Source organism: Phoca vitulina, unplaced genomic scaffold, assembly GCF_004348235.1.
Source record: "Phoca vitulina isolate PV1807 unplaced genomic scaffold, GSC_HSeal_1.0 scaffold7, whole genome shotgun sequence".
Taxonomy (NCBI): domain Eukaryota; kingdom Metazoa; phylum Chordata; class Mammalia; order Carnivora; family Phocidae; genus Phoca; species Phoca vitulina.
The window spans coordinates 47,280,954-47,301,151 of NW_022589710.1; the positions used below are offsets into that span (position 1 = coordinate 47,280,954).

The following is a 20,198-nucleotide window of genomic DNA, read 5'->3' on the forward strand; positions in this document are numbered from 1 at the left end:
CCAGCCCCAGCCCCAGCCCCAGCCCCAGCCCCAGCTCCAGCCCCAGCTCCAGCCCCAGCACCAGCCCCAGCCCCAGCACCAGCAAGTGAGGGGGCATGCTGGCTGTCCTGGCTCTGGTAGGAAAGGAAAACAGTGACAACTAACATCCTTGGCTCTGTCCTCAGCCATTCAGAGCTTTAGTGGAGTAGGATCAGCTCCCTCGATGCCATCCGTCCTAAAGGACTGATTCAGTCTACCCTACCCCAGAACGCAAATCCACATACCCCTGAAAGGTTACCCCAAATGCGTTTAGCCTGCAGGCACAGAGGCTTGGGCACCCTTGACCAGTCTGGACTCAGCTACTTCAGCTTTCCTTGTCACCAGAAGCTTCTGCTGAGACTCCTATCTCTTGAAACTCAGTTTACCAGATTGTCACCCTGAGGGGATGACTCAGGACAACGTTTCCCACTCACAGAATAAAATGTGAAGTTTGAGGGGCTTCCTCATCCCCTCCCCAGAGTCTCCTCGCCTCCTAACTCCCTAACTCTCCTCACCTCCTATCTCCTCACCTCCTAACTCCCTAACTCCAACTCCCCTCAGTCTCATGTTAGGGACGGCCCTACTTTGCTGACGACAGCGCGGCCAGAATGATGGCAGGGATAGTCAGCACAAGAGCATGAGCACCGTCTGTCGGTCCCGGAGCTCTGGACCTGCTCCCTGGCTGGCCCTGTCTGCAGCTCCTGGCTCTTTGTCCCTTGACCTCAGCTGTCTGGCAGGGGGCCTGCAGCAGGCCCCAGAGAATAACAGAGATGTGGCTTGCCTGCCAGTAGCTGCCCACCGCCCACAGCCCACAGCCGTGCTGAAGTCAGGGATGCAGGCCAGGGAAGCGAAGGGGCAGCCTGTTGAGTAGCGGGCCTACTCCAGACAGTTCTGGGCCACCAAAGAAAGACCCAGACATCCGGGAGTCCTGTGTAATCAGTCTTCTTTCTCCATTTGCCCTCCCCACCTAGGTCACAAGGACACTAATGATCACCTATGTCCCCACGGACATCCAAGACCCAGAAATCATCATTAAGCATTTTCAGTAAGTGGGTCAGAGTGGGCTGAAGCATGGATTGCCTCCTCCCGGTAATCCTGCCTACATCTTCGTGTCGGTAGTAAGTTGGCATAGGATGGTAGAGCGAGAGACACCCCAGGTGGTAGCCCATCCTGGACTTGGCTCAGGAGTAGCCTTCCAGAATGGCAGAGGCCCTGGGGCCAGAGCAGGGTTTCTGAAGTCCAGGGCTTTCCTGCATGGTGAGGGGTATAATTTTCTTTCTTTCCCTCATTGCTCCAACCACAGAGCCCAGCGAGCTCCTGGACCACAGTTATCTAGAGCAGGTCATGTTGGGGCATCTTTTGCGACCCAAGTTCCTAGCCCAGGAGCTAATTCTCTCTCATGGGCAGGAATTTCCAGTTCTGCCTGCTGGCCCTATTCTGGATCATCCGGGAAGGATGTGGCAAATCTCTGATTACCAGGGATCAACTCTGAAATTTGACCTTAGGAACGAGGAATAGAGTCTCCCATCCAAGAACCAGGGACCACAGGCAGCTGAGCTCCTCGGCCCTGTGGGCTGTAGTTCTGGGTGCGGGTCGGGGTAGTATGGCCCATCCCCAGCACCACAGGCTGGTTCAGCCTCTGTGTCTGTGGCTACAGTGAGGCTTATCCGGGGTGCGTGGTGACCAGAGTCCACTTCTGCTATGACGTCAGGATGCTGATCGAGCTGGATGATCAGAGGTGAGTCGGCAGCAGGGCCTGTCTGGATCTGTGCTGGGGGGTGCAAGGGGAGGGTGTGGTGCTGCTGGCCCCCCCGACCACAAGATGCTTCCTCTCATGGCCCGCCGGTCGACAGGCGCCACGCGATGCGGGGCCGGCTCTACTACACTGCCAAGGCCAAGAAGAGCGGGAAGGTGATGATCAAGACCCACCCCTGCTCCCGCCTGTGCTTCTGCAAGTGCTGGACCTGCTTCAAGGAGGTACCTGGCCCGGGGAATCAAGGGACACGGCAGAGGAGGGGCTGGGGCACAGGGTCTCCAGCTCTGTCCGGGGCTCGGTACCCTCGGGCCCCATTCAGATCTGCTCTGGTGCTGTGACTCCTGGCTCCTCCCTCCCTTTCTGCCATGCCCTGCCTCCCCGTGGAGAGTGTAGAGGAGCTGAAGCCTTTCTTGGATCCCCTCTGGAGCGATCCAGGGAGGCTCGCTCTTGCCCACTTCCAGTCTTGGGTGGGAGGACCAGAGAGAACATGGCAGACTGCTGTAGGCTGCCATGCCTCAGGCTTTCAAAGGGCGAGGACAGGAACATTTGAAGGCACTGGGCTCCATCTTCTCACCCAACCACTGTGGCTGGGAGGAGGCCATAGGGCAGGACTGAACTCTAGCCAGTCCAGAAAAAGAATCATCCCCATTTCCTGAAAATGCTGGAGACGCATTCTATCACTCCTCTGGAGTCCTGCCCAAGTCCAGAAGCATCCCCTAGCCCCCAGCTGTGCCTCACGTTCCCCCGATCTAAGAGCAGGGAGCTAATTTCAGAGTCATAGCCTTCTCCTGTTCTTGAGCTGGGATCTGGGAGCCCACTGGGATCCTGAGCTCTTTGCCAGGCTTTGAAGGGAGTTGGGAATGGAACCAAGGCCTCAGGCCCACCACCTGAGTGGAGAGAGGCCTTATGTCTCGGCGCGGCCTTCCTAGCACTCTGGCTTCTCCAGCTCTGAGGGCCAAATCTCGCCCCAGGTAGATGCAGAGCAATATTATAGTGAGCTGGAGGAGCAGCTGACTGATGAGTTCAACGCTGAGCTCAACCGCGTTCGGCTGAAGCGTCTGGACCTGATCTTTGTCACCTTCCAGGACACCAGGATGACGAAGCAGTGAGTGCCGGGGCCAGCGGCTTGCTGTGCCCAGCCCAGCCCTGAGAATGGGCTTCTGCTTCTCTGAAATCATCTTCTTTCACCCCCATTCCAGCCAAGGGGAGATGGAAGAGAACCTCCCTCCAGTTTGCCACATTCTGACCACCCCTCAACCCCTCCGTGCTCCTCACGGGCAGCCGCCATCTTGCTTTTCAGAGCATGTCTGCATCCATTTCCCCACAGCTGCCAGACTCAGCTTGTCTCCAGAGATACCCAGGCCCTGGGCTCCCCATGCCCGTATGTCCTTGCTTCAGCATGGAGGTAGTCAGAGTAGACATCTTGGTTCCTCTTCCAGGCCTTGACAAGAATGAATCCATTTTTTCCCCATTACACATCACCCCTTTCCTCACCACAAATGAGAGTCAGGGTAGAGAAGCTCTACTTGCTGTTTCTGCTCTCCTGCTGCAGGCCTCCCCTAATTCATAGCCTTACAGCCTCCTCCCTCCTCTGCCCCTGCCTCTGGCAGCTCTACTTTGGTAGGGAGTGGATTAGATGCAATCGGGTATGTTCTGGAAGGATCCTTAGGATAGGATCAAATAGATGAGAACCCCGGCATCAGTCCCTTGAGGATTGTGGGGGCCCTCCTCTCTCTGAGGGAGCCTGATCATACACACCACTTTGTCCTCACCCACCCACACCCTACAGGTAGAACAGCCTAGAATTTAGTCAAATACGATTGTGTGCAATTTGCAAGTCCCTTATACTCTCAGATTTTTTATCTGTCAAATTGGTTTGCTTAAAACTTCCCTGTCCACCTCCCAGAGGGTTAAGAAGGGATATGTGATCTATTTAGTATGTATGTTCTATAAAACAGTATACCAATGTAAGACAATACTGTTTCTTTTCTTTTCTTTTTTTTTTAAGATTTTATTTATTTGTCAGAGAGAAAGAGAGCACAAGCAGGGGGAGTGGCAGGCAGATGGAGAAGCAGGCTCCTCACCAAGCAAGGAGCCCGATGCAGGGCTTGATCCCAGGACCCGGGGATCATGACCTCAGCTGAAAGCAGATACTTAACCAACTGAGCCACCCAGATGCCCCAGTACTGTTTCTTTTCTGAGACACTGTCACCCAGCAGAAAGGATCTGAGGTTTAATTACAGCAGAAATGTGTATAAGACCAAAGACCAGTGCCGGCACCTGCCCCTCTTTGGTTATGTCTTCAGGCATCTCAATTTAGTAATCTGTTCGACTGGGATTTCTATTCATTGCCAATTAGCACAGTGTCAGGCACACAAAAAGAACTCAGTTGGTAGCTATTAATACTAAGATGAGGCTGAAGTTAGTGCCTCCCCCGTCAGCCTCAAGGAAAGAGCATGTCTTTGTGCTGTCCCTGCTGTCAAGGGGAAAAGACTTTAACTGAGAACCATGTGGTCCCCTCCCTTCCCAGGTAGTCCCTCCCACTGCTGCCCCTTTCCTCCAGGGACTAGGCTTTAGGAGCTACCTAACTGTAAGATCCTGGGAGGCATTCCCAAGGCTTCGAGAATCCCCAGGAAGTGGGGCCATCTGTAGGACCCTGGCGTGAGACCCCCTCCTAAGCCTGTTGTCCTCAGCCCGAGACCTCTGTCTCCTCCCCACATCTCCGCAGCATCCGGGAAGATTATAAATACATCCAGTGCGGCGTGCACCCCCAGCAGTCCTCCGTGAGCACCATCGTCAAATCCTACCGCTGGAGGGTCGCCCTGGCCCCACACCCTCAAGACATCATTTGGTAAGCCCCCTCTGCTCCTCCTCTCTCCTTTTAGCTCCTCTGAGACTGAAGAAGGGAACAGGGTGGGAAAGGAATAGGGGCCTGTTCTCCTACTCTGTTGCCCACGGGGCTGGGCCCTGTCCTCTTCTGAGCACCACAGCCTCAGCCTACCCCCAAACCCAGCCCACCACCAGGGCCTTGACAAAGGACGTGACTGAGGGGCAGATCCAGGGCCCGGTGCATGCAGGTCTGGGCCCCGGGGGCTGAATTAGACCAGGGCAGCCTGGGTCTCCAGTTGGCATGCAGGAATCTGGATGTGGGCCCCATCTAAGGGCTGGGACCCGAGCTCCTAAATGCGTCTTCCTCCTCCATCCTCCCCAGGAAACACCTGTCTGTCCGCCGCTTCCATTGGTGGGCCCGCTTTATCGCAATCAACACCTTCCTCTTCTTCTTCTTCTTCTTCCTCACCACGCCCGCCATCATCATCAACACCATCGACATGTACAACGTCACCCGCCCCATTGAGAAGCTGCAGGTGCCACCTCTGCTCGGGCCAGACGTGGGGGCCCCTGGGAGATGAGGGAAGGATGGGATGGGGGGCCCCTGGAACACGGCTCCCGTGCACCGCCAACATGTGGCCAGTGTGACAGCTCTGTTCTCCCCACTTGCAAGAGCTAGGGGTCCCTCGTTTGAGGGAGAGGGTTGAGGGTGGGGAAGAGTGAGGTCAGTTCCAATGCAGCCATCCAGGAGAAGGGGGACCTCCACCTCCCTCACTCCAGACACACCCACTCCAGGCTGGGAGTGCCGGGGCTTGGGGGGCCATCCCTGAACTTAGAGGCTGCTTCGTCCTGACAGGGGACTGCAGAGGAACTGGACTGGCCCCACCCATTTCCAAATCCTATAGCCTCCAGGCTGTCATAACGGGCCTGGAAGGCCTCCTCTTCCATATTACCTCCATCCTTATCCAGCGACACACGTATGCCCACGCACACGCACACAGACGCACACATATGTGCACACGCATGCACACAGACGCACACACATGTGCACACGCATGCACACACGCACACATATGCACATGCACGCATGCACGTGCACAATACACACACGCATGCCCATGCACGCGCACACGGACACACACACATATGCACACGCGCGCACATGCGCACGCATGCACATGCACAATACACACGCATGCACACGCATGCGCGTGCACACACGCAAACGCACGCATGCACACGCACGCACGCAAACGCACACACGCACGCACGCATGCACACGCATACACACGCACAGCCAAGCCGCACCACTTCTGCTGCTTGCTTCTGACCCCCCTTGTGAGCGTCACAGTAGGCCCCAGGGGCACCATGGCTCCCCTAGGGATTCTTCCCTCACACCTGCCCCCTTCTCTAGCACCTTTCACATGACATCACATGAAAGGGAGTGTCTTCTCTCTGAGCTGAGAGATGTCAGTGACAGCAGCTGGCTCTGGCCCGAGGGCGAAGTCCCCTGGGAAAGCCCAGGCTGCTCCTCCAGGGACCTCAGCATAGAAGACCCATGCCCCTTGGGCACCACTTGACCTTGGCGTGTCAGCCTCCGCCCACCCCAGCCAGGCAGACTGCTAGCCAGCAAGGCTGACCAGGAAGGCCAGGTCCGCTGCACAGCCTCGGAAACCAAACCTGCTCTGGGACTGAGTGGGGGGAGAAGAGGCCAGAGGTGTGGGAGGAGCAGGGGTAGCCTGAGAGGGGAAGGGGCGCTGCTTACATGGATGTCTCTCCACCCTTCCCCGCTCTACCCCCACAGAACCCAGTCATAACCCAGTTCTTCCCCTCCCTGATGCTGTGGGCATTTACAGTGATCATGCCTCTGATTGTCTACCTCTCCGCCTTCTTAGAGGCCCACTGGACCAGGTGAGAAGGGGGCCTCCTCCCCCAGCCCTGCTCTTTGCCCCGGCCCCGGCCCCTTCCCCTGCCCACTCCCCCACAAGCCTGGTGCTTGGGGCCTCCCATCCAGCCTGGGGAATAGAATTGACATGGGTTTTGATAACCAAAACCATCCCAAAAGACTAAGATATATACATATATATATATATATATATTTTTTTTTTTTTTTTTTTTTTTTTTGAAAGAGGGGACTGAGTTGTCTCTGGGCCTCTGGCCTCAGGAATGCTGAGATGGGGCCACCATCTCAGGCACATTCAGGCCCAAACCAAGCGCTCCTTGGGCTGCTCCGTCAGCCTCCAGCCACGCGCTGAGGCTCAGGATCCCTGCTTTCGCCTGAAGGCCGTGTGGGTCTCAAAGTGATTGCCTGCACCAGAAGTTCCTACCGTCCGACCAGGAAGTAAGCCAAGAGGTCTGTCCTAACAGAAACCCTTACTGGTCTTTTCTCTGGCCAAGAACATGGCTTATGTAGATTACTGAAACTCTGCAGGGATCCTGAGCCTCGCTGGTAATGTCCCTCTAACAAAGGTACCAAGCACACAGCACCTGTGTGCCCTTCCCCCCATCCTGTGCCCCAGGCTGACGCGGCTGGCTGAGGCTGCTGCCCCTGCCCTCCCAGCGACCACACAGCTCCCAGTGCTCTGTGAGGGTGGCACTGGTAGGCACTGGCCAACCCTTTTCTAGGCCAGGTCGCTGTCTCTGTCTTTCCATCCATTCTGTAGTTAGGCCTCTGGTTCTTATCACATGTTTGTTTGTTCTCTTCTAGATCAAGCCAGAATCTGATCATCGTGAACAAGTGTTACATCTTTCTGGTGTTCATGGTGATTATTCTGCCCTCAATGGGACTGACCAGGTACCTCCCCTCCAAGTATCCCTCTCTCAGACAGGCTCACCCTAGAGCTGGAACCTCCTCTTTCAGATACTATAGGCCTACTGTGGTCGCTACAAATCCATTCCTCAAATGACAGTCCAGAGCCGGTCATGAGCCTAGCATGAGCCAGGTATCCTGTGAACCCTAAGGGGTCAGCCATGAACTCTGCCTTCAAAGAGCTTATCATCCAGCTGGGGCAAGAAGCCATGTCTATCAGCTAACTGACAGCCCCAGGTGGGAAAAACGCAGCCAATGTGCAGTGGAAATTCAGAAGAGGGAGAGAGCACTGTGGGAAAAACGGCTGGCAAAGATTTGCTAGAAGAGGCGGCCTTGAGATGAGAGGCCAAAGTGTTCAGGGCAGGGGTGGCCCAGCATTAAGAAGGCAGAGAGGCAGTATGGACTGACCAGCTGGAATACTAGAATGCCAGAGTCTCTAGGGATTGAGCCGGGGAGGACAGAGGGAGGCAAGCCAGGCCCAAGAGGGACTGAACCCCAAGCCTCCGCTCATAGATTCATTAACTAAAGGGCGTACCGTGTTCTTGCTTCTAGTTTGGATGTCTTTTTCCGGTGGCTCTTTGACATCTACTACTTGGAGCAGGCGTCCATCAGGTTCCAGTGAGTACTAGAGCATGTGCCCCAGGAGTGCCCCCCGTGTACGCTGGGGCTCCCAGGGGTCCATGCCGGGTAGACACGTGTCGCCTTCATTAGCTCACACAGGTAGAGATGAATGCATGCAAAGACTCTCATTAAGCAGACTATTAACCTTTCCTGGGCCCAGGGCCCATTTGGCAATCTGGTAAAGCCCAGGGATCCCTTCTCTGAATGAAGTTTTGGAAATAATTGTAAATTTACAGGAAATTGTCCCCACACTGTCCTGTGTACCCTTCATCCAGTTCCCCCTCTGGTAACATCTTGCACAACTATAATGCCGAATCCCAACCAGGAAACTGACATTATACAATCCACAGAGCTTATTCAGATTCTGCCAGTTTTATATACACTCTGAATAGATGTCTTTAAATGCACGAAATACCTGGATTACAAAGAAAACCAATTATACTGAAATATTGCTATCAAAATATTTTAAAAAGTACATTTGTAATAAAATCTTTATTCGCACGTTTAATAAGAGGACAATGCATTTTAAATACAAGCAAGCTAAAGTTACATTTTATTGTTTTAGATGCATCAGTGTGAACCCTGAGGCTATGAGCCAGCAGAACATTCAGCTGGGGGGGGGGGGGCGGAGGAATCTTTGACGAAGCAACACGCGCGTCATGTTGGGCATCCAGCCAATTTTGATTTTGTTTTGGTATTAGGTTACAAATGTTAAAAAATCCCAATTTTCAAAGACGTAATGTTGCATATGACGTGCAAGCTTTCGAGCTTGCTTTATAGGGCAAGGACCAGAATTCTCTAAGGTTTCTGCAATTGAACTATACTTGTGCTAAGTTGGACTCTTTTATTCTAAGATGAATGAGTTCATCTTTGGTTAGGTCAGTATCTTCGATACAGTTTATGTATGAGAGAAAAGAGAGTTGTAGGTCCATGCCTCAATGTTGATGCCTTTAAGAAAGAATAGTTTTTGAAGGAGTTCTGAAATATATCCAGGGAGCTCACAGATTTCTCCTTTCAAAGTTGACAGAATTGTGTAGATGGGGACACGACGGGCAATAGAGATGCCTGGGTCACCAACGTGAGGACAGGCAGTGTGGCCATTCGTTCAGCTGGCTGAACGACTCCTAGCTGAAGTTGGTCAGCTAGGTCAAGCACACACCTGCGGACAGGAACATTTCATTCACGTAAAGTTAGCGCATCTAATTTAGCTGCATGTTTAATAACTACCATCATTTTGAAGTGATGGTGAGTGCAAAGGTATTGTCAGATATCACCACTAACTGCAGTGGGCTATGAAAATACCTTTAAGATTTTTTTATTTATTTGAGAGAGAGAGCTAGCGAGAGAGAGAGCAGGAGCAGTGGGGAGCCTGCGGAGCAGGGAGCCTGATATGGGGCTCGATCCCAGGACCCTGGGATCATGATCTGAGCCGAAGGCAGAAGCTTAACCAACTGAGCCACCCAGGCGCCCCAAGAAAATATCTGATTGCAACTGGTGATTGGGTCATAGCCAGAGCTGACGTTGCTGTGATTTGTTGCCCACGTTCTTAATGGAAAGAAGTGGTACATTGCAGTTAGAAGCTCATGAATGTCAAGACACGTGTCTCCTTCATTTGCTCACATTCAAGGTCACAGACCCCCAAGCTTCTCCCCATGGACTCTCTGGGGTCTGTGGGTCCTGCTCAAGCACCCCTGCTTTAGATCAAGCCAGAGAGTATATTTCCCAACACACCCACACTTGATGTAGACCAGCCCCATCCCTGCTCAGAAGGGTGTGCATTAACCTAAATTGGGCTAGGGGCACATGTGTATATGAAACTTACTCTTCCTATCTCCACCCCCACCCTCCACCCCCCGATCTCCACGCCTACCCTGCACCCCTCTCCCCATCTCTACCCCCCCACCTCCCCACCACCCCCTCCCGTCTCCATCCCCATCTCCACCCCCCTCCCAACGTCGCGGCCCTTTCCTTCTCCCTCTGGCTTCTGTGCTGTCTTCCACTGTCCGCACGGTCAGGTGTGTGTTCCTGCCGGACAACGGCGCCTTCTTCGTCAACTATGTGATCACGGCGGCTTTGCTGGGCACGGGCATGGAGCTGTTGCGCCTGGGGTCCCTCTTCCTATATAGCACCCGCCTCTTCTTCTCCAGGTCGGAGCCAGAGAGAGTCCACATCAGAAAGGTGGGGGCCGGGCCCTTCCCTGCGCACAGCCCTTCCCTTGGGGGAGGGTGTCAGGAAGGGAGCCTGCTAGGGGCGTGAGGAAGCCGAGGTGAGACGCGAGGTGGGCTGGGGGTGGCAGGGAGCCCGCCTCCAGGCCTGAGCCAAGGGGCCCAGGCTACCTCAAGTGACCCCCACCTTCCGCCCCAGAGCCAGGCCATGGACTTCCAGTACGGGCGCGAGTATGCGTGGATGATGAATGTCTTCAGCGTGGTGGTAGCATATAGCATCACCTGCCCTATCATCGTCCCTTTCGGTGAGGCTTCCCTCGGGCACCCCCAGGGCTGCGCACCCTCAGGCTGGGAGGAGGGCTTGAGCCCCCCACCCTCAGAGTATGAGGAGGCCGGGCGGGGACAGACTGTCAGCAGAGCAGGGAGGGGCCGGGGCAGGTCAGGGGAGGTTGGATGGCTGTTCACGCAGGACGTTTGTTGAGGGAATGACCCTTCACCCAACTGGCAGAACAGACTCTGGGGGCTCAAGGGAAACTGGGGTCCCGGAAGTCGGCGCCACGGGGCTCCCACGGCCCGACCTTGGCCCTCGCTGCCCGGAAAGACCTGGATCTGGCTTCTGCGGCCGGGGGGCCTGGCTGTGGAAGCAGCCCCTGAGTGCGCGCCCCCCCCACCCCCGGCCCCGCAGGGCTACTCTACCTGTGCATGAAGCACATCACGGACCGCTACAACATGTACTACTCCTACGCGCCCACCAAGCTCAACGAGCAGATCCACATGGCCGCAGTCTACCAGGCCATTTTCGCACCGCTCCTGGGTCTGTTCTGGATGCTCTTCTTCTCCATCCTGCGATTAGGTGGGTCCCAGGCCTGCCTGGCCTTCCTGCCCCTGCCTGCTCCCCACTGCTGCCTAAAGCCCTCAATAGCACCTCTGCTCTGTGCAAGCAGAGAAGGCCTGGGAGGAGCAAGGGTTGCTCACGGATTGCAGCAACCCAGGTGGCTTCTTGAGGCCTCAGTTAGGGCTCGCGCCAGAGTCCCAGCAGACCTCTGAGGCTAAGGGGAGGGCTTGGACCAACACGGTACGGTATGCACTTTGGTTTACGACCCTCAGAGCAAGAAACGTCACACTCCTTCATTCTAACTCAGGGCTGGCAGGAATAAAATATTAGCTATTGGGCTCAATTCCCGTGACATCCCCCTTGGGATCCTAGGGATGCCTGGTCTTCCAGATTGCCTAAAAACTGGAGGAAGCTTTGGGGCCTGCCCCAGGGGCCAGCTTTTCCCCTGCTCTTGGCTACACAGAGCTGCTGTCCCTGTCCCTGTGGACCACATGCGAGCCATGTCCTCTGAGGCAGGAAGCTCGCACTGACCTGCGCATCCTCTCTGCCACCAGATGGCTTCCTGCCTTCTCCACACACTGGTCTCCCCTCAGGGACCCTGGACCTTCATCATCTCAGTGGACTGGAGAAAGGAAACTGTATTTTCTTACTGTCTTGTCCCGGCGGCCACTGGAAACAGCTCCGCTCCCAGTTACTTCTGTGTGTCACCCATCTGTCAGCTGTCTCCCCGTTTCTTATCCCCCGGCCTTTCCCTGCCACCTAGCGGACTTCCATTTATTAAAAATAATTTTTCTCCGAAGTATAAAAGACTATACATTTATTATCAAGATCTGAATGCCCTGTCCTCTCCCCGGGAGCCTGTCTTTTGCGCTCAGACCTCATTCTGTGTGCACAGTCTGGGGGAGAGGGCAGAGCAGGAGGGGCTTATTGGTTTATTCTTGCTTTTCAAAATCATGATTTCCATTTCATAACATTCAGTCCCGTATCCTGAGTTTTTTCACTCAACATAGCGTTCTGAGCAATTTCCTGTTACTGAAATACTGTTTGAGCACGGGCCTTTGAATTAATTCTACCCATTTCCGTCAGCTCTCCATGGCTGGATACCGAAGCTGTTGGCCATTTTTGCTTTTATAGGAACACAATGACCAGCATCATTGTGGGTTAGCCTCTGACTGTAAAGATAGATTTTTTTTTAAAGATTTTATTTATTTATTTGAATGAGAGAGATCACGAGCAGGGGGGAAGGGTAGAGGGAGAAGCAGAATCCCTGCGGAGCAGGGAGCCCAATGTGGGGCTTGATCCCAGGACCCTGGGATCATGACCTGAGCTGAAGGCAGATGCTTAACTGACTGAGCCACCCAGGCGCCCTGTAAAGATTGATTTTTAATCTTTACCTCAGTAGAAAACTGGTGTCATAAAAAAGTTACCAAATATCCCCGAGCGAAATGTACCTGACCTGAATTCTGGCTCGCTCTCCAGGGCCGTTAGCACAGGTGAGGGCCGGTGCGGGAGCTTGCAGGGACGGGCGTGGGTCAGAGACTGTATTTGGGGGCTATATTTGGGGCCACTGCATGGGTGAGTAACCCAGAGCTACTGCCCCAGGACTGTGATGTGGGACGGAAACTGACGGGTGGAGAAGGACATGTCTCACGGGCACTTGAGTGGATACTTAAGGCAATTAAATTTTTTCATATCCATAAGATGCCAAATTCCAAACTGGTCCCATAGCACTGAGGGATGATGTCATGGGCCAGGCGCGTTGACTCCAGTTGCTGGGGGAGAACTGGGGCAGGGGCCTCTCTGCCTTGGACTCGAAGCGTCCACAGAGGTGCTGAGGGGGACCCCAAGGACCTCACATCTCGGCTGGCAGACTACTGCCCACAGCTCCGGTCCTCAAGCACCAAACCCCACAGCCTGTTCTTCTCCTTGGCAGGTACGCTCCACACCATCACCTTCTTCTCCCTTTCCACGCTCATCATTTCCATGGTCATCGCCTTCGTTAGCACTCTTCTGGGGAAGCTCCAGGGGGTATCTGACTATGAGGTGAGTTACCCTTCCTTTCCTCCGTTCTCACTGGCCCCCGGGCCACGGCTCTAGGCTACCTCCCAACCTGCATACCCATGGTGCCACAGAGATGAAAGGTTCTTGCCTTTCCGATGATGGGGTGTGCAAACTCAGGGTGCATGTGTGCATGCCCTTGTGTGGCCCAGGCACCGGCCCCCTTGAGTGGTGGGGAGATTTAAAAGACAGCTGTCCCCTCCTCCTCTCCCCTCTGGCACCTCCTCCAAACAGCGGGCTGCTGGCCCATCCCTCCCTCCTACAGTGCGAGCCTGTCCAGCCACCGAGCTGTGAGCACCAGTCCAAGGAAGGAGGCTTGAGAGAGAGAGGATGAAGGACGGAAGGGTGGGTGCGGAGAAGGACGATGCCCTGGGGAAGGGGGTTAGTTATCATACTTTTTAGCAATCCCAGTCTGTTGAACTTGAGGCCAGGCTCTCTGGGCCCTGTGACCCCTTGGACTCTTTGCCAGTCATTAGAGAAGGGAGCCAGTCCCTGCCTGCCGAGACCCAGGCCAACAATGCTGTGTGCCCTCCGTGGGCATCTCCCAAAGTGGCGCATCTGTGCGGACATGCTAGAATGATTTCCAGGGACTAAAACATTTTTTTTAATTTTTCATGGTTACCCATTTTTCTATTGGTTCACATTCATTTATATTTCTGCTTATGTCAACGAATGCAGGTTTTCTGTCTATAATAGTAAATTTAAATGACTGTATATAAAGAAAAGGAAGGAAGTTAATTTAAAGTTCTGGTATCCTGCTGAGTCAAAGGAGGGAGCCTCTTGGAAGAGGATCCTTTTACTTTTAGTGGCCCTGCATCTGGGGGCCCTGGGCTCAGGCCCCCACTGCACTCTCTGCCCGGCCCCTCCTCCATCCCTGGCTCGAGTGCCATGAGGAACCAAAGTGGACAATGCCTCTGGCTCTGTCTTCCCAATCCAACAATGCCATGCGACCTGGTGGCCCAGGTGTCCACTCTAAAGAAGGGAAATGGCAGGGGACCTAAACCATGATGTCGGACTGGTCTCAGAGAGAAGGAGAACCCCCAGGAGGAAAGAAGAGACAATTGAAGTCAAGCCTTTACGAGAGTCCGAGCAAGCTCATATTTGAATCCCAATCCCAACTCTCCTTACTTTCCCCCCATTATGGTTCTTGGGGATGGAATATTCAGAGGGGCAACCAGCATCCCGGTCCTCTTTCTGTCCCCCCGGGCTGCAGCCCAGGGCTGCAGTTCTGGGAAAACAGAAGATGGCATTGAGCACCAAGTGCAGATTTGGGGAGGGAGGGAGCAGAGGGTGGACACCCCCATTCTGTGACCCCCTACATCTCTGCCCACTGCTGCAGCCCGAGGAGGAGATGGAGACGGTGTTCGACATGGAGCCCAGCAGCACCTCCTCCACGCCCACCTCCCTTGTGAGTCACTGCCTTCCCCCCGGGAGACAGGTCAGGAGGGGGGTACCTGCAGGGGTGGGCTTCTCCAGCAGCAGTGTGGGGGGGCACCGGCATGTAGTGCCCACCTCGGGGGTTGGGGAGGAGACGGGCGCCCCTGGGCTCCCTCCCCTGACACAGCAGGACTTGGCCCAGGTCAAATTGCTGCCGTGGCCGTGGCTGAAGAGTTGGGAAGATGGAAGAGGCAAGACATACTCTAAAAGGAACTCAAAGAGGAAGAGAAAGGTCAGGGCGGGCCCAGCCACAGCCAGATCAGTCGTGTAGACACAGGGACGTGCTGGGGCTCGGCCTCCGAGGGCACAGATGCCAGGCAGAGCGGCGCGCAGAGCTGCAGGGAGCTATTGGAGGCCTGCGCCGAGGGGTAAGGCAGCGGCCGCGGCCTGAGTGAGCCCACCAGCTCGTGAAGAGACGAGGCCAAGGCAGAATGCAGGGGCCCAGCAGGCTGGGCGTTGGCTCCCTCACCGTGGCTCAGCCTGGAGGGGCCCGAGTGCTCACCCACATCCCTGCCACCAGTGTGGATGCAGGGCCACCGATGCCTGCTCTGAGCTGGTGCCCCGATGCCAGAGCGCCTTGGAGGAGCACTGAAGAAGGGCACCAGCCAGCCTGGGCACTCAGGGAAGGCTTCCCGGAGGAGGGAACATCTAATCCAACTCTAGGAATGGGAGTAGGAGTTGCTAGGTGGAATAGGATGTGGGGAAGAGCATTCAAGGAAGAGGATCAGCCTGTGCAAAGGCCCAGAAGAGAGAATCTGGAGCGTTTGGGCACTGGAAGACAGCTCTCGACGTGGTGGAAATGCAGAGTGGGCAGCAGAGCCCTGGGGGGGGGGGGGGGGAAGGAGGGGCTCTTTGGTCGCCGCAGAGTTGGGGAAAAGTGCACAGACACAACGATGGGGGACATGCCCACCCTAGTGCAGAGAGCTGCAGGTCTTCCTCACCTTGGGAAAAAACCCTACAGAGAGGGGCAGATTTCCTCTGGGAAGTGGTGGGGAGAAGGGACGTTGGTGTTGGAGAGTCTACAAAGCTTTCAAAGCAGGGGCCTCTTTTCACATAGCATATCTCCCTGGGGGCCCCAAGACGACCCCTCTGGGATCCTCTTAGGAACCTGACACTTTGCCATTCTCGCTCCTAATCTTTATGATATGATACACCCACACAGTAAGGGGTCTTTATCCTTATTTTACAAGTAGGGAAACTGAGGCTCAAAACGGTCAATTAATTTAGGCCCCAGGGCATTACTGAGCAAGGCAGTGGACGAACAAAGTTTGAACCAGGTCTGTCGAATTCTGAAGACTGAGCTTAAAAAAAAAAAATCACTGGAATTGATTTTCTTAATCTTTAATGATAACCACAGTAGTATATGAACATTGCAGATAATTATGGGGAAAAAACAGAGAAGCAAAAACAAGAAAATAAAAAGTTCATATTCCCATGACCCAGAGAAGACTACTAATAACTTAGTGTCTATTCTCCCAGGCATATATATATAATTTTTGCTAAAATGAAATGATACTGTTCATACTGTTTTATAATCTGCATTTTTAGTTAATAATCTCCACCTTTCCATGTACATAAATTTCTGTGTCTTCAAATACTCAGCCCATACTCAAGTTGTCCTAAGTGTTCCAGAAATATCTTTCACAAAGCATATCCAAGCCAAGATCCAGTCCAGGCTCTGTGCTAGATGAATCCAGTCCCTGCATGTGTCTCTTGTAATTTCTCACAGTCTCTTCTTTATGGCCTGTCAGAGAGACCCAGCCAGCGGTCCTGCAGAATTTCCCACCTTCTGGGTTTTTCTGGCTATTTCTTCATGATGTCTTGCAGCAGGTTCCACTATCTCCTTCCCTGAAAACTAGAAGTTCAGTCCAAAGGCTGGAGAGATTCCGATTCAGCCCTAGGGGCTAAAACGCATTCCAGGCAGTGCCCTGCATACTCCAGGAGACACAGACTACCCCATTTTTTTCCCACTAAGGATGCTGGTTACTCCCAGATGAGAGGGATGACAGCAGCCTCTTCCGTTGTTCATTTACCATTTTGCCCCTTAGGACCAGAAGGTTTATATGGGGTTTACTTTGGAATGCTACAAATATCTAGATTCTTCTGTAGGAAAAGTGTTCCCTCATCAACCAGGGCTCTTTGGTTTCACTGACATGAATTCCTACAGGAAAGATTTAATTCTATTCCATAATTACCTATTTTCAAAATAAGGAGTTGGTTTAAAAGCCATTCAAATGATGACAAACAGCTCTGTCCCTAGTACTTCCTGTTTTTCTATTCCGCAGCCCTCCCAGGCATTCCCAGGACCATTCCTGCATTTGGCAGGTCACATGGCCAGGACCTCAGGAGCAATCTCCGTTTCAAATCCTGATTCACAGGCCAGCCGATGTCATACCCCAGGGGAGGTGTGGATGCACCTCTTACGCTGTATTAAGAGGTGCACTAGCTCAGGGATGGGGGTCTCTCCAGACCCCAGCATAGGGGAGCCTCGCGTCGTCTCCCCGCCGGGTTCAGCCTGACCTGGCACCAAGAATGAATGGAACCTTAGTGAAGGAGCAGTGGGCTAGGGGCCAGGAGGCCTGCACTGACCCACCCTCAGAGTCTGAGTTGCTCTTTGAATGATCGACAGCCCCTCAGCAGGTGGTCCGCCCAGGCCCTGGGCTGCTGGGGGAGAAGGAAGGATCCGTGGCTCCTCCGGGGGTAGGGCGTGAGTGCGAGGGTGTGCTCAGGGCCCAACCCCAGGTGTGACCTCACCCCTGTCTCCCCTCTCTGTCCCAGATGTACGTGGCCACTGTGCTGCAGGAGCCAGAGATGAACCTGTCCCCCGCCTCCTCCCCCGCTCGGCACACCTACGGCACCATGAACAGACAGCCGGAGGAGGGAGAGGAGGAGAATGGCGTGAGGGGCTTTGCACAGGAGCTGGGCTCCGCCCAGTTCCAGGAAGGGCTGGAACTGGAGGGCCAGAGCCAGTACCACTGACCAGGACCCGAGGCCTCCACCTGGCGACTCCACGGGACCGGCGGCCAGGGGAGGGCCCAGCAGGGGGAGGCGGGAGGGCCATCCGGACCTCCCCGCGGCCTCCTGCAGATTTTGGGAAGGCCCCAACGGAGACATCTGCGCCCTGGCTGTTGGCCACACGGAGGCCCCGCCCTGCTGACCAGCTCGAATGGGAGGTGCTGGGCAGTGCAGAGGGACCCGGGATGGGATGAGGCTATAGGCGGACACCACATCTCGGGAAAGGTGGCTGAAGCCCTGGGCACAGAGACTGCAGGCTGAGGGACCTTCGGGTCAGAGTGGAGATGTGCGTAAAGGCGGGGGCAGAGAGACGCCCACTGAAGACTCTCCAGGGTCTCTGCCACCCTTTTACCAGCTGCCCTGCCAAGGAGCTTCCACGGCTGCCCCGACCCCGGCCCCCAGCCCGTCTCTGATCCCGCCCCTGCGGTCTGAGGAAGCACAGGTGTGTGTGCTGGGCCTGATCAAGCACATCCCCTGCGAAGGGATCACCCGGAGCAAGGGGCAGCTGAGACCCTTCCTAGTCCTCTGCCCCTCGGTGGACATCCCCGGGAGCAGCAGGGTAGAGACCTTCTCCTTCCTATTCTTGCAAGGGCAGCTGGCACATGATCCCTCGGGGCTCATTAAACGGGACCTGTGTGCATTTTGATGAAGGCAACCTTGGCTGGTTACTACAAGGTGGGAGGGGCAGAGGCAGAATTCATGGAGAGGGGTCTTCTCCCCAGATGCTGGGGGATGGGAAACCAGATACAGCTCCCCAAGCCCCAGGCCTTAATGAGAGGACCCTCAAGGTCAAGGATGTGGCCACTGAAAGTTGTTCCTGCCTCACACCCACCTGAGTGCCTGGGCCCGCAGCATAACGAAGGTGGGCAGCAGCTTAGGGTAAGAAGCCGAAGGCACGGGCCATTCCCTGGCCTCCCGAGCAGGACCCTTCCCGTCTTGGGGCCACCTGCATCCTGGACTGAAGACCACTCAAGTGGCCTCCAGTATGGTCCTGGCCCAGACACTGCAGACACCCTGCCGGGCATGGGGTGGGGGTGGGAGCTGTGTCTTCCACAGAGAAGCCTTTTCTGGTAGAGTAAGGCCACCTTCCCAGGGCGGCCACCACTCCAGACCTGCAGGAACCGAATCCTGAGTAGGAACAATGCTGGTGACACCCAGCACCTTTGCCATAGTCAGAGGGTGCAGACCTTTGCCTCTGAGGACAGGTCCCCATCAGGACCACCCGGCTGCACAGCAGGGGAGGACACAGAAAAGGGCTGGCTGAGGCCTCAGTGGACCAGAAGGAGCCAAGTCAAAAGGGGTCTGCATGCTCTAGAGCTCTCCTGAGCTCCCTCCTCCAAGGGTCTGGGTCCCTGCAGCCCACCTGCCGGAAGTCGGCCCCAGGCTCACCTCACCTGAGCCTTTCCCACCAGGTCCCAGGCACATGGGTGCCCCTGAACTCAGACCACCTGGGGCTCACCCTGCTCCACCTGGGCCCACATCTCAGCTGCAGAAGCTCCAGGCTTCACTTCGAAATAGCACCCGAGAGGCCAACATTGCCATACACCCAGGGCTTGGCCCAGACCTTGCTGTGAGGGATCTTTCCAGAGAGCTTGAGTCAGCTCAGGAGGTGGCAGTCTCTCCCACTCCTTGTCCAGCTAGGAAGGAAATTATGCCCAGCCAGTCCCTCATGATCCCAGGCCCCTCCTAGCATTTCACCAGCCAACAAAGAGAAGGGTCCTTTCCAGAGCAGTGGTCTGGGCCCCAACAGGGAGCTCTGCCCTTGCCATGGGGAGGTGGCTGGCTCCGGGCCCTCCCCGGCCCCCAGGGGGTATGTTTGGTGTGCGTGTGGCTTTCCTGCAGAAGCTGGCCTGCAGACTCTCCTTCACTGGGCACTACTTGCCTGGCGCCTGCCCCCCATCCCTGCAGCCCCTGCTGGACTATTCCTGCCGCTTCTGCCACTGTCCGTCCTCTGTCCCCTGCCCACCCAGCAGCCTCTGGACGCTGCATGTGGAAAGGGCCCCAGCAGATTACATGGCAGCATGGCTGGGGACTTGCCCCTCTGCATTTGGGCCAAGTGCAGTTGGTTCTGAGAGAAGACCGTGCGAATGTTGGGAAAGTTCCAGAATCCTTTCACTTCTCAACTCTTTCTGGAGACGCCCTCCCCCGCTCCCAGCTGCTCAACCTCCATGGTCACTGTGAAGGCAGGGTGGGCATGCTTTGGCTCCTTTCGTACCACATCCAGGCGCCCTCTCCCGGCACCTCCCCTCAGGCCTGCCCTCTCAGCCCACACTTGTCTCACCCACTGGCCTCTGCCCACCACCGTCTGAGCCCATCCCCCAGCCCACCTCCCAGCTGTCCTTCCCCAGCCTTCCACCGAAGCACAGCCTCTCAGACTTGATTCTTTCTGGAGGGGGCTGCCTCTGAGGGAACCCAGGATTGCCTAGAGCCTCTAAGAAGCGCCCCCACTGGGTCAAGAGTACCTCCATGCCTGCCTGCCTCTTCCTCAGATGCTTCCGGAAGCAAAGTGCCTATCAGCAGCATTGCATCCTCTGGGGCCCCCCAGTGTGGGGTGTGGACTTCCCTTGGCCACCACTACTAAAGGAATGTGCCAGAATGCCGAACCTTCTTGTTATTAATGCTATGACCGTGCCTTGAATAAACAAGTCCTCCCAA

The 20,198-nt window shown here is 55.3% G+C and overlaps 1 protein-coding gene across 7 annotated transcripts in view; it reads left to right on the forward strand.

Moving 5' to 3' along the window:
- The window catches only part of TMEM63C (transmembrane protein 63C), a 99,852-nt gene extending 79,654 nt beyond the window's left edge, over positions 1-20,198 (forward strand). For all 7 annotated transcript variants that reach the window (XM_032405660.1, XM_032405661.1, XM_032405664.1 and 4 more), the window contains 15 exons: positions 990-1,063; positions 1,676-1,756; positions 1,872-1,995; positions 2,746-2,879; positions 4,503-4,625; positions 4,986-5,139; positions 6,408-6,514; positions 7,311-7,397; positions 7,965-8,030; positions 10,049-10,211; positions 10,398-10,503; positions 10,884-11,051; positions 12,967-13,076; positions 14,431-14,499; positions 17,307-20,198. In XM_032405660.1, the coding sequence (XP_032261551.1) occupies positions 990-1,063; positions 1,676-1,756; positions 1,872-1,995; positions 2,746-2,879; positions 4,503-4,625; positions 4,986-5,139; positions 6,408-6,514; positions 7,311-7,397; positions 7,965-8,030; positions 10,049-10,211; positions 10,398-10,503; positions 10,884-11,051; positions 12,967-13,076; positions 14,431-14,499; positions 17,307-17,507 (1,767 nt within the window). In that variant the 3' untranslated portion in view covers positions 17,508-20,198. The remainder of the gene's footprint in view (positions 1-989; positions 1,064-1,675; positions 1,757-1,871; positions 1,996-2,745; positions 2,880-4,502; positions 4,626-4,985; positions 5,140-6,407; positions 6,515-7,310; positions 7,398-7,964; positions 8,031-10,048; positions 10,212-10,397; positions 10,504-10,883; positions 11,052-12,966; positions 13,077-14,430; positions 14,500-17,306) is intronic.